This window comes from Trachypithecus francoisi, unplaced genomic scaffold (genome assembly GCF_009764315.1).
Source record: "Trachypithecus francoisi isolate TF-2019V2 unplaced genomic scaffold, Tfra_2.0 Lachesis_group4, whole genome shotgun sequence".
NCBI classification, from domain to species: Eukaryota; Metazoa; Chordata; class Mammalia; order Primates; family Cercopithecidae; genus Trachypithecus; species Trachypithecus francoisi.
The window spans coordinates 78666383-78680770 of record NW_022681469.1 but is presented as its reverse complement, the minus strand read 5'-3'; the positions used below and the strand labels follow the sequence as shown (position 1 = coordinate 78680770).

Genomic DNA, 14388 nt, shown 5'->3' with positions numbered 1-14388 from the left:
CTATGTTATAATTCTGGAAGGAAGTCAAGGAGAGAAAATGAGGCAGAAGGTTAGGAGAAGAGAGTGAGATAATCACATTGGCCCATGAAACTAAACACTTTAAATAGACTGAGACTTTCTGAATGCTTTTAAACTACTGTAGAGTTAAAGGTCAGGTGGATCTGCAAAAGGTAGGCTTAGTAATTATCTCTAGTCAAAATGGAAAATGTGAAAATAAATAGATTCTTCCTGGAGTATAACTGAACATGCAAGATGGACCTGGATATTGGAAATACAGAAAAAGGGACACACATAGAATAGAATAGAAATGAAAGTCAAACAATATCTGGGAAAACTAGATGAAATTAAAATGGTTGACAAAGGATATCATATTTAATTGATTGAGATGTCAGGGATTGTTAAATGTCCCATTATTTTCCATGCCAAAAAGGAATAACGAAAAAAAAAAAAAACCCACTGCCAATTATAAATGTAAGGTGCAACTGATTGTAAAATATACCCCAATGTCAGAGATATAAAAACGTGAAAAAATGTGTCTTAGAGCCGGTGAGATATCGTGTCCTTGACACAGAGAGTTTATACAAGTTTATTTAGAAAAACATATGAGCAATATGAAGAGATATAGAAGTGGAAATTAAAATGGCTAATAAATAAGAAAAAATATCCTAATACAGTAGCAATCAGATAAGTGAAATTAATACATTAAAATGTTCGGCCGAGGTGGAAGGATCACTTGAGTCCAGGAGTTTGAGACCAGCCTGGGCAACATAGTGAGGCCCCGTCTCTACAAAAAATTTAAAAATTAGTTGGGGCATGTGCCTGTAATTCTAGATACTTGGGAAGCCGAGGTGGGAAGATTTCTTGAGTCCAGGGGGTTGAGGCTGCATTGAGCTGTCATTGTGCCACTGTACTGCAGTTAGGTTAACAGAGTGAAACCCTGTCTCAAAAGAAACAAAATAGGCTGGGCATGGTGGCTTATGCCTGTAATCCCAGCACTTTGGGAGGCCAAGGTGGGTGGATCATCAGAGGTCAGGAGTTTGAGACAAGTCTGGCCAGCAAGGTGAAACCCCATCTCTACTAAAAATACAAAAATTAGCCAGGCATGGTGGTGCACACCTGTAATTTCAGCTACTCAGGAGGCAGGAGAATCGCTTGAATCCAGGAGGCAGAGGTTGCAGTGAGCCGAGATTGTGCCATTGCATTCCAGCCTGGGCGACAGAGTAAGACTCCATCTCAAAAACAAAACCAAACCAACAATAAAACAATAAAATATTATATCAGCAGCGTGGGCAATTCAGGAGGCTGAGGTGGGAGGATTGCTTGAGCCTGGGAGGTAGAGGCTGCAGTGAGCTATTCCAGCCTGGGCAACAGAGCAAGACCCTGTCTCAAACAACAACAACAACAACAAAAATACCAACAACCAAAACCAAACACACAAAAGTATTATATCACCTATCAAATTAGCAAACAGTGAAGTAATTTATAATACTAATTGTTGATGGGGAGCCCATAAGATGAAGATACACTCTCTCATATTCAGGTAGTGGGAATGATTAACAAACAAATTTTATGGAGGAAGTTTCTCTCTCTTTATTTCTGTATATGGCATGTGAGACAAAAGAGAGCCAGTGAGCCTTAAATGTACTTATGGTCTCTGCTTCCGTCATCCTCTTCTAGGAGACTATTCTTAGGAGTGAATCAGAAGTTGGGCAGAGATTTATACATAAAGATGTTCACTATAATATTACTTAGGTCAAAACTAGGGAAATGAGTAAATAAATTATGGTAGTTCCCTATTCTTGTATATTATCTGTTTACTATGAGTTTTTAATGACGTGGAAAAAGGAAAAGTATTTTTGATACAATATAAGGCCAAATAGGTAGGACACAAAATCAGACATACACTTTGATCACATGATTTGAAGAGAAATATATTGGGAATAAAACTGGACGAAAATATGCCTAAAATGTTAACAGCATTTGCCTCTGTATGATTTTTCAAATTGTTTATTTACATGTTTCTATAATTGTCGAAGTGTGTCAATAGTTAACAGGTTATACTTTGATAAGCAAAAAAAAAAAGAAGTTGAAATCTGGGGAAATAAAAACTAGACCATGTTCTCCCTCACAAAATAAATTTCAAAGGGTTTCCTGGCTATGGGACAGAATGAAATATTTTCTATTAGAAGAGTATTGACTATAAACAGTGTTTTGCCAAGTTCAATGTTTTGAAGATGAGCAAAAGAGTGATCTAGATATCATGGAAATGCACTACATTGTTAATTTAACTGACATTACCCTTTTGGAAGGAAATAATATTCCAGTAAGTTTATAGCCCTCTAAGGAATCTTATAAAATAAAATAATTTCTTTACTCTAACCAAAATGACCAAAATGTCAATATGTAGGCAAGGTACTTACATCTAAAATTGTATTTTCATGGAGATTGTTTACTGAAGGAAAGTTTGACACTCCTGCCCCTTGGCTTGTTGATTAGGATTATTTCAATTTCTTGCCTTTGATGTAAAGATAACCAGGGAAGATGGCAATTACTGAGAACACATTTCCTTCCCTCCTACCTAAAATCACTGCACATTGAAGATGTATATTTAGAGAGACTTATTTTCAATTTTTTTCCACAGGGATCCCCAGGACCATATGGACCAAAGGGACCCAGAGGAATTCAGGTAAAGGGGTTAAAACCAAATCTAAGTTTGGATTAGAATCGCCCGGGGAGCTTTTAAAACATCCCCTTACCCACTTGCACCCTCTGTCAATTAAATCAGAATGTCTAGGGATTGAAGCCAGGCATTAATACTGTTTAAGATCCCCAGATGATTCCAATGTGCAACAAATTTTGGAAACAATTTCCCTAATGTTTTCATTAACTTAACTAAAACTCCCTAAAGATAGGTACCATCAGGCAAGTATTAGTGAGTAGCTAAGGGGATGAAGTTAAAAACTTCAGAGTCTGGAAAGACAGAAAGTCAAAGTGGCTAAAAACAGGATGTAACTATTTTTGCACTGCTACTATAATGTAGTTGGAAAAGTTATGCATTTTATCTAAATCACAGTATTTATATTGTTCTATAACCATAGATAATGTTCTATAATATGGACTGATTCTCTAAGGCATTTAAGTTAGACATCCATAGATTTCAGAAAATAATTTGAATCTTTTCCTAGCCTGGGAACTTACCTCTTCTAAAGTTATAGTGGTGCTCTATGTGAGGAGTTAATTTCAGTATTTCAAAAAGCCTACAGAAAGTTATAATTTTACCCAGAATTTCCTAGACACCATCTAGTCAACCACTAACTTCTTTGCTTTAGCCTGGAAATGTCAGAGCCAGGCAGTAATTCTGGTTATCACAAATTCATTGGAAGCTCCAACTTCAGTTACATATGCCTTAGATATTTTTAAAAAGAAGATGCTTAGTTGGCAAAATCTTTTTTTGAAAGGAGTCAAGAACGTTGGAATAACATTGGAAACACAGGTTTAGTAAACAAACATCTCATTAATTAAATATTTGTTCTTAGCATAAGTGCTATTTTGGAAGCTACTTATTTGATGCAGGAAATTTTATCTCATCCCACTTCTCAATTGAATGTGATTTCAATTAAGCTCTGAGTTACACAGTCTAACTTCTAACGCCAGGATCTCTAGGGACCCTAAAGAATGATTCATTCCTGCTGGCCTTTTGTACACAGAACTAATTCTTGGTTTTCATCCTGGAGCAGGGAATTAGTGGACCTCCAGGAGACCCAGGCCCAAAGGGGTTTCAAGGCAATAAGGTAATCTTACCCTTTGATTAAAGACAGGCAGAGTGTGTTTCCCCTAGTGCACTATGGTAATGTATGTTTTATTAGGTAAAAGTCAATGGATTCTTTGAGGAAGTACCTTTGGAAATGCATAATAATCTGCAGATGTATACAGAGCATCAAGTCCAAGTGCATTCAGGAAGTTAGCAGCATACCTTTATCATTTATTCTTATATTATTCAAAGGGAGGCATTATTAACTATAAGCCATTATCTAGAATCTTTGCTGTGTTTCCTTCTTACTCCTGACTTTTATTATTTTATGGTTCATTGGAAACCAAAAAGCAATAACAAGTGACACAATTCAAACTATTCTATTTCTCAAATGTAATGCCACCTCAATATACAGTTTATAGGGGAAGGAAATTTACAATTGTTATACCAACAGAAATCAAGCCTTGTTTAATTACAGGGAATTCTCAACCATCAGCACCATGCTTGTAATATCAGTCCACAGAAAACCAGCCAAGACAGCTGGGAGGGGTTGAATACAAGCCATGCAGAACAAAAAGATGCAGATGGGAGGGATCTTTAAAAGCCTAGTTATAAGGCTCTCTTTTCCAATGAGCGTGACCATTAATTTGCTAAAACAAGCCTTTTTAGTTCCTTTTTAACTCTTCTCAATGTTTAGTAAATTTCACGGACATAGTAAATATCCAGTAAATGGTGTCGACTTAGTGATTTGAGTGGTATGGAATTTGTGGCAGTAATAAAAGCAGAAGATGCCATCCTCAGCTGACCCTAAAGAAAGCCAGCTTTTTAAGGATGATATTAAACTGAGGTGTAGGGAGCAGTTGGGCTACTTGAGAGAGAGGAAAGAGAGTGGCAAGTATAGTATTTTTATTGAGATAATGACAGCGTGTGATTTACCAGGCCACTTTTAATTGTCCAATTAAAATAGAATGGGCTTCTCAGCAGGCATGTGCTTAGGCTGCATCTGGGGAAACTGTCTTTTTCACTTCTTGCCTACGATTAATTATCTCTGGGGAAAGAAATGGCCTTGTTGAATATTGATGAGCAGAAGTTTTCATAAAATTGTGTTGGCTACAGGTACAATCCTACAGTAAGAAAAAAATATATTTTGACAGACCACACAATTTTTAGAATTACTTGATTACCTAAGATGATAATTTTCATGTTTGTGAAAAAGAGGCTTAAAGTCAGGGATCAGAGCTGGGGTTTGCAGTAGTGATAGAAGTATAGAATGTTTGAGCCACTAGAGATGTTAGAGATCATACTGGCTTAGCATTTTCATTTTGGAAATGAGAAATAAAGCCTGGAGATCAAATGGCTTGCCTGAAGCAGAGTCCCAGCGAGGTCCCATCATCTGTAGAGGGCACTGAGGTGGTGCTGGCCTGGAAATAGTGCCTGTAGCTTTGGGTGATGCAGGTTGTGGCTGGCAGTTGTGGTGGTATGGTAGGGAATGGTCCATAAAAAGGTGCTCCTCCTCCTCCTTTTCTTCTTCTCTCTCTCTCTTTTTTAGAGATAGGATGTTGCTCTGTTGCCCCAGCTGGAGTACAGTGGCATGATCATAACCAACTGTACCTTGAATTCCTGGGCTCAAGCAATTCTCCTGCCTCAGCCTTCAAAATAGCTAGGACTAGAGGCACACACCACTGTGTCTGACTAAATCGTAAATTTTTTTTTTTGTAGAGATGGGCTCTCGCTTTGTTGCCCAGTTGAGTCTGGAATGCCTGGCCTCAAGGGATCCTCCTGCCTTGGACTCCCAAAGTGCTGAGATTACAAGTGTGAGCCACCATACCTGGCTCATTTCTTTATGTCTAATAGTGTTATCACTTAGGGTTAAAAATTATTTCAATAAAATTTAGCTTTTAATTTCAACAGTGCATTAATTTTTAATAATGCGTCAAGTGTGTTTTGGGGGTTGGTTATAATTTTTCTGACATAATAGCACTTTGTGGTTGACTTTTACAGCATAATCATACAAGGAGTCATTTTTCCAAAAGCATTTGAGCACTTCATCAATTTCCCAAGGGCCTCTCTTTTGTAAAATATACATGACATAAAATTGCCACTTAAGTTTTAATCACAAAGTTCACTGCCAAGTGAACAAAGTTCATTGCCAATTGAAAAGCTGTCAATTTCTAGGGGATGTTGGGGATTGCTGGGAGTCTATGAAGTGGGCATGAGTTTCCCCTTTTCCCTCTAGTCATAGTTCTGGTTTAAGGTCCTGACTTTCTTACTTTGACACTATTACTAACTTCTATATAATTTCTACTACTCTTTGGATCTGTTAGCTCTCGGAGATTCATGTCATATTGATCATTAGCTATTTTTTTCATTTTATACATTTATTAGTATACTGTCGTAAAAGTCAGTATTCAGGGAATGATTTCATCTTGCCTCCCAGAAGGTACTATACTTTGAAGACATAATAAGCTATTTTTGTTCCTCAATCTGGAAATAGTATTTTATAGTGACATTTACTTTTATCCATTATCATTTTATTAGACAATTTTAAAAGAAGCTGCTTTTGCAATTTGTGTAAAGAAACCCTCTAAAATTCAGTAATTCTGTATTCTCTAATGGGCACAAGGAAGGTTATTTATTTTGAAACTTCTATAGTAGTTAACATTTATTTTTTGTATATTTATTATGTATAGGTAAAGTTTTAAATACTCATTTAATACTAATACCACCTTTTGAGACATGATCTATTCTTATTTCTGTTGTACAAATTAGTCTACTAAGGCACAAAGAGTTTAAGCAATGGGTCCAAGGCTACAGAGCTAGTAAGGGACAGACTGAAGATTGAAACCCAGAAGTCTGCTGTTAGCTACCATATTATATTTATCCCTTTAGGAAAAATTGCTGAATTTCCTGAATATTTGGCCTGAAGTAAATGCATTTCTTTCTGACAGTATGTAAAGTTCTGTCTGTCTTGCCTTCTGGTGAACTCTGGCTAGGGACAACAGTTTGTTGAAAGGTGCATTTCTACCGGGTTTTAATGTTCATCTGAAAGTGCAGGAAAAAGGAAGGGAATATCTTGGGAGAAAGAAAACAGTAATGCTAATTGTGCATTTTCAAATATTATATTTCATATAAGACCTTAAAATAGAAACCTTTAGACTTGTTACATTTGCAAAGATTCCATGAGAGGTTCTAGATAGGGCCTGCCTATGTCTATGAATTTACGAATGGTCTTTCTCTTGAATTACACTCACTTTCTGTTGCTTTAGGGATTGACTTTTCTTCATTAAAGGGTTTTCAGAAAAGGTGGCCAAAGAACAAAAGGAAAAAAAATAACGTGTTAAATCAGGAAAAAATGTGCTCCTGGCCCAGTTTCACAGATTATTTCTGTCAATAATACTTTCCACATGTAAAGTAGCTCCTAGTCTGCCCTGAATGACTTTGTTGCCTTAGCAACAAAACATAGATATTTCTCAGAAAGAAGCCTTAGCTCAGAGTCCACCTCAGCCTCTACCACACATGAAGGTCATCTCGTGCCATTCACAAGAACATCTCGGCCAGGCGCGGTGGCTCACACCTGTAATCCCAGCACTTTGGGAGGCCGAGGTAGGTGGATCAAGAGGTCAGGAGTTCAAGACTCAAGACCAGCCTGGCCAAGATGGTGAAACCCTGTCTCTACTGAAAGTACAAAAATTAGCTGGGCGTGGTAGTGGGCACCTGTGATCCCAGCTACTTGGGAGGCTGAGACAGAGAGTTGCTTGAACCCGGGAGGCAGAGGTTGCAGTGAGCTGAGATCGCACCACTGCACTCCAGCCTGGGCGACAGAGTGAGACTCTGCCTCAAAAAAAAAAAAAAAAAAAGGGAACATCTCAATAGTCTCTGCAATCATTTAGAATTGTAATCACACAGGTGCCCAAGATGCCTTATCCCTGAGACCAAACTGAAATTGTGACTCAGGAGAGAGCACTGTGCTCTGAGGAAAGACTGAACCCCTAAAAACACAATGCCACTGCCTTCCATGGGGCTGCCATGGTGGCTCAGGTTGCAATCACATCTCACCCTTGAAAAAGGCCTGTAATTACTAGGAAGAATGGCTTATGATTGGTAGGCCTTTCAAGTCACAGAGGACAAGTTACCAAAACTAATTTTGAACAAATCAACACAGTGGAACACTGGGTTTGCCCAGCCTATATTAGGTAATTTTTGCCATTTTCTTGATGTCTTTCTGAGGTTATTTCTGAAGGGCATTTCCTTCTCAAATCTCATGCAAATCCACTCTTTCCGAGACTCTCTTTGTGCCTTGGGAGGAGGGACTGCACAGTGGCATGTGGAGGAAGCAGCTGGTGACATTTCGAAGTATCCCAGCGTTAGAACTTCAAGGCCTAAAGGGCATAAGGAGATATCCCTGATGCTTTTTTCCAAAGGGAAAGTACCATATGCTAATCCTCAAACAGTTAAAAAATACTGCAATATTATATATTTATCTTAAAAAATTAATTGCCTCCTTTCTCCTAACTCCTTCCGTTGTTCTACTCTAGGACATTCATAATATTCCTGCAGGATATTTGTCCTAAGTGTTTTTTCTTGCTGTACAGTCAAGTGTAAGAAACTTAGCATTCTTTTACCTATGATACTTTGTCTTACTTTATGTTCAATTTAAGCTTCTGCGATATTAAGAAAATCCATAGAGAAATAGCACTAGACTGGTCCAGTTTAACAAATGGATATGGTCAGGGTAAATGACTCAAACATTCATCCAAAATGGACAAAAGACCTACTATTAGTGAATGAACTACAACCATGTTTGAAGAGGAGTTCATTGCACGAAGGGTGATAAGGGTAGTACATGAAACATTTAGTTCACCCTAAAGTTTGCACCACACCACAGTTTTTGGATACCCTACTTTTCTGAATCCTACTTTGTCAAGTTTCCATCCCAGTTTTTGAGGTTCCCAAGCAAAGGATATATTTTTCAGGTTAATGATATACTAATGAGGAGATTAAGTAAACAATAGCTAGAGGTACAGACCCTGAACTTAAAACTGTAAGCATGCTAAATATCCCTACACAACATCCTGTTTTCTTTAAAGTGTTCTATGAAAAAGGGTTTTGGCAAGAGGGCTGGCTGTCTTCCCTTCAGATATTATATCAGGAATGCATGTGTGGGTATTTCTGAGAACTGAAAGTGTGCTAATCAATTTTCTCTCCTTTGAGCTTCCATGTATTATACCATTAAACATTCCTAGTTTTCTTTCAGATAGGAATCATTGGCAGAAGAACTGGACAGGTATGAGCAGGTCCATCACTATTTTTAAAAAGTCTAAATCAGAAGACTTGGGAACAATGGGTCAGGAACACCACTATCTGGGAGATTTAAAAATTCTGCTTTGCGCACTCATTCACACACATTTACATGAAGCAACAAGTATTTCTTGAATGAATGAGTGAATAAAAGGTTTTAAATATAATGAGTGGTCAACAGTATCATATTGAAGACAGGCCATGTGGGCAGTTTCCTATGTGGTAACTTAATTTGGCAATATTGAGGTCATTGGGAAGCTTTGAAAGAATACTTTCTGTAGAAGGGTCAAGGAGATGGCAATGAGTCATGGAGAAAACCAGAGAGAAGGATGTAGCAGTCAGGAATATTGACCATTCTTCTAACATGGTTGGGTAAAAACAGGACAGTGTTGACCCCCCATCAAAAGCTTCCTGTGTGTTAAATAATCCAATGTGTTACTTCTACTTTCTTCTAAAAGTGGCATGAAGACTTGGGGGCTTAATTTCTTTTCTTTTTTTTTTTACAGTTTCTTGTGTACAACTTAGAGTCTTACATTTTCTATGTCAATATTTTCATTAGAACAGAAATCATTAATGAAGATTTAGTAGTTTTAAAAATACATTCTTATTTTGGTCATTATTTAAGTACTTGGTTTGGCTCAAAATTAGCTTAGTAGCTAGGTCAACCTACTAAACATAACTAATGTTTCCAGTTGTGGGTTGGAAGTAGTTCAACATCACAAATATGAACAACTATAAAGAATTTTAAACTTTCTCCTCAAACAAGCATCTTGTGTAGATTAATTTCAGTTCTTATGTAACTCAAAAACCTATTTCCTAATATCATGATGTTGCTTTCAACCACTTAAAAAGTCATGATTTGTAACAGGATATAATTCCTTATAATTTATCACTTGAAGTGAAGTAAATCAAGTGAAAACATGTAGACACCTGTATTTCTTGGTAAAGAATAATTAATCAAACAAAAAACTGTTTTAAGTTCACAATTCTCTTAACAGAATGACTGCATTTTTGGCTTCATGTAAAGTATTTTAAGTATAGGGTACTTGAACATGTCAACTTTTCTAGTTGTACAAAAACAATAATTTGCTTTCTGGTTCTTCTGGCAGGATAACAACTTTGAACAAGGTTGTGACTGCTCAGTGTATAGGAAGAATCCCTTTACAATTTTAATTATAAATAGCTGTTAAATGAAGACTCATAGTCAAGCTGCCAAACGATGTGAATGTTTTTCCTTCAGAGATGTCAAAGTCTAAATGCTATTTCTGTTCTGGGCCTAATTAAAGGGAAGGAATCATTAGTAATCCAGCAATTCTTGCTGTAGAGAAGGCTTTGACCTACATGCACATCTGCCCACCAAGACTCTAAATGAGCTTATTAACTTGTTTGATGCGAGACAACTAATAGTGACAACTTGAAGTGGCTGCCAGAACATGTGGGATGTCAGTCAATAGCTTCAAGGTAGATGATTTCTATTCCCAAATTGCTGATGCATGTGGTTCTCAGCAGATGGGGTATATATACTCTGTGTGTGTGTGTGTGTGTGTGTGTGTGTGTGTGTATGTGTGTGTGTGTGTCAGGTAAAAGCTCTGATGGACCAAGGAACTGAAAATGCTGCCAACACTTCCCACAAAGTGGCTGAGTCTAACCTGCATGCATAGTCAAAGGGGGGCACTAATGTGGAACAGGATCAGCCACTGCAGTGTCTTCAGAGGGATGTCAGAATGTTTTCTTTGTAATTACATCAATGTCCTTATTTATTTCAAGTAAGTTGCAATAGCAAGTTTGTAACAGAGAAAATTAATTGTATTCCAAGGGTGTTTTTATTGTGGTAAAATGTATAATAACATAATATTTATTATTTGAACCATTTGTAAGTATGCGATTCAGTGGTATTAAATACATTCACAATGTTATATAACCATCACCACTATCTATACCCAAAACTTTTTCATTGTCTCAACATAAACTCTGTACCCATTAACCAATAACTCCCCATGTTTTCCTCCTCCCAGTCTCCAAGGGTGAGTTTTTAAGAAACATTATCACACTGTCATATGCACTCATCTGCTCTCATAAATCAATGGCCTTGTTTTTAGGTTAATGGAGCATGTCCACCCTGAATTTTTACCAGCAACTCATTTTGTGCTGGAGGATTCTAAACAGTGTCTTCTAGAGCTGCGATTCTCAAAAGCTCTCCTAATGGGCTGCTTTTAGGGAAAGGACCTCTCCTAAGGTCCTTCCTTTTAGGGAAAATGACTTGCATTTTCTTAGGTTTTGTTAAATATAATGAAGTATGACTTTCCTATTAGTTGAAACACATGAATTGCCATGTTTGTAGGCCAAACACGATTAAATATTATCAATTTCATGTGGTTAAACCCAATAGCATTCCAGAAGATGAGTTAAGAGTTACTAAAATGTGGTTCAATATAATTTTTATTATATTCTTCACCAATTCATTGTTATTATGGAGTTTTTTCCACTTTAGAAAGCACAAGTAGGTAGAGTATGTGGACTGGACTTTTTCTCTTACCTAAGTAGCTGGTATTCAAAAAAGATTTTAGTTGGAGATTTGACATAATAGTTGTTCCAAACTCAGTACAATTCACTTATTGGTTTGTATGTAGATTTACCTTGTGTGATCACAGTATTGCCAGTTATAATTTCATTACTTTTAATATTAAGTAACAACCAGGTAGACTTTATGTACCTGAAATAGCATGTGCATCAGCTTGGATAAATTATATTTCCTCTTGGCTTATGTTTTATTTTAGAGATGCTTTGTCTTCATATGATGGATTTTCAGTTATGAGTAGGTTGTAATTATATGACGCTTATATTTTTCATCCTGTAATAAAGATATGAATTTAGTCTGTGGTCATACAATTTTTCAAATACTTTAAAAGAAGAATTGAAAAGTTTCAAGAGGCAGTTTGGCATAGTGGTCGAGAGTACTGGCTTTAACGTCAAACCGCTGGGTTTCAAACCCAGTCGTATATTTTATTGGCTGTTTGATTTGGGCAAGTTACTTTACCTCCCTATGACTCAGTCTTCACATCCATGGGGTAAGTTAATAATAGTAGCTACTTCTTAGAGGTGTGGTGAGGATTAAATGAGTTAATACATGTGAGTCACATAGAGCAGCACTTGTTGCATAGTAAGTGCCATATGTGTTGGTCATTTTAATTAAGTAGTTAAGTTTTTTGACAACTGTCTTTATACTAATGTACACCAAGTTTATTCTGATAAATTTTCTAAAAACCAGCCTTTTATAACACAACACTTCCTCTGAAATGAGAAACTTGGTGCTAAAAATGGAGCTTGATTTAACAAGTACTTGATAAATATTCGCCCCTTCCCTCCCTTCCTTCCTTCCTTCCTTCCTTCCTTCCTCTCTTTCCAAAAGGAGGCTTTCTTGACCTTTCTTCCAAGTCTCTGTATACAGTCATCACTTCACTGAGTTTCAGCTGAGAATGTATCCTGACCATACTTGAACCATTCTGCACCTACAAAATGCTCATCTACCATTTTCTTCCATTTGGAAAGCATTAGATATATGCAATAAAACTTAAAATATTAAAGTTGGTGCCATACATATCTGGGAAATGATTTTTAAAAGTTGCTAAAACATCTTTGTAATGTTAAGAAAATATGATAAAATTGTTCATAATTGTATTATCAAAGAAAGGGTAAAGTTCTGTCCTCAATTCAGTCTTGGATAACAATTTTTTATGTATTATCTTAGAGAAATGAAGGATTTGCTTTTGGTTAGAATCAGTGCCAGGGATAGGGAGTATTATTTGGTTTTCTTAGCTGAATTTTCCTCTTCATTGTGGTTTCATTACTCTTTCAGCTAAAAAAAAAAAAAAGATTAATTGTGTCTGGGTGAATTGGTAGGAGAAATTGTGTAATAGGTACTTGATATCATTATGTGATTTATATACAGTTGCTTCTAGTTGAAAACCTAAGCAAACCACAGGGAACTCCAGAGGAGCATTCTACACCCACAGCTCCCTCAACCTCGAACAGGTTTCCAGTTTTGTTCACCTCCCGCAGCTAGCAGAGCCCCTGCTCCCTAGTCAATGCTCAGTAAATGTTTGCTGCATAAATGATTGAGTGAATGATAGTAATGAGGTAAACATTGAGAATGCAAAGCTGAACAAAATCATATGCATCATCCCCACAGTCTAGTGGGGAGGAGATGGAGAACATTAAATGCAAAGTTGCAACTGTAATGAATGCTCAGAAAAAAAAAACCGGTGCTATCAATACTAAAATAGCGATTTCCTCTTATCAGAAAAACCCTTCTTGAAGCCATGCTGCTTAACATAAGATCTGAAGGGTAAGAATCACTATGAAAGAGAGAGGTAAGAGCATCCCAGACAGACAGAATAGACTGTGCAAAGATCCTGTGGCAGGAGGAGCAAGGCAAGTACAAGGAATTCAACAAAATCAACGTTGCTGGGGTGGGGAGCGAAGAGGTGACTGATGACAGATGGAATGGAGAGGCAGGGCCTTGTAAGGAGCCCTGTCTTAGGGAAAGGCCTCAGAAGGTTTTACTAAGATTAAAATTAAAATTAAAAAATTGCTCTGCAGCAATGGAGGGAATAAATTGGAGCATGCTAGAGTGGGTGCAAGTAGAGTACTAAGGACTTTGTTGTACTCTGAACAAGAGGTATTATCAGTTTGCTATAGACTGGAGAGGCGTGGTAGAGGACTGAAATGGATGGATTAGAGAGAGATTTAGGAGGCATACTGATAGGTGTTGGGATGCATTGCATATGGTGGCAGAGGGAGTGGGAGGTATCACGAATGACCCCCAGGTTCCCGTTTGACACAGGAGGGATTCTGGTGCCCTTCCCTGAGGTGGAGAACACTGGAAGATGACTATATTGCGGAGTGAAAGATGACAATTTATCTTTGGAAATAATGAGTCTCTTTTTGAAATTCTCTTTTTCCCCAACTCCACACAAGACATCTTTGTATTCTTCCACTCCCACCTGACTTAAATGTTAGTTCTGTTCATGGTTCTGACCTGAGCCTTCAACCTCGTTAATCACTCTAAACCGCACTGCCCAATAAGGTAGCCACATGTGCCTACTGTGCACTTGATATGTGGCTAGTCCAAACTGAGATGTGCTGTAAGCATAAGATACACATCAGATTTCAAAGACTTAGCATCAAAAGATAGTAAAAAATAATTGATACTTTAAAAAGTATTGATTACATGTCAAAATGATAATATTTTCTATTTATTAAGTAAAATTTATTAATTATAATTTACCTTTTTTATTTCTTAATGTGGCTAGTAGAGATTTTAAAATTACAAATGTGGC

The 14388-nt window shown here is 37.1% G+C and overlaps 1 protein-coding gene across 2 annotated transcripts in view; it reads left to right on the top strand.

The window, feature by feature from the left end:
• The window catches only part of COL28A1 (collagen type XXVIII alpha 1 chain), a 186644-nt gene that overhangs the window by 25670 nt on the left and 146586 nt on the right, over positions 1 to 14388 (top strand). For both annotated transcript variants that reach the window (XM_033193259.1, XM_033193258.1), the window contains exons 10-11: positions 2642 to 2686; positions 3738 to 3791. In XM_033193259.1, coding sequence (XP_033049150.1) covers positions 2642 to 2686; positions 3738 to 3791 — 99 coding nt within the window. The remainder of the gene's footprint in view (positions 1 to 2641; positions 2687 to 3737; positions 3792 to 14388) is intronic.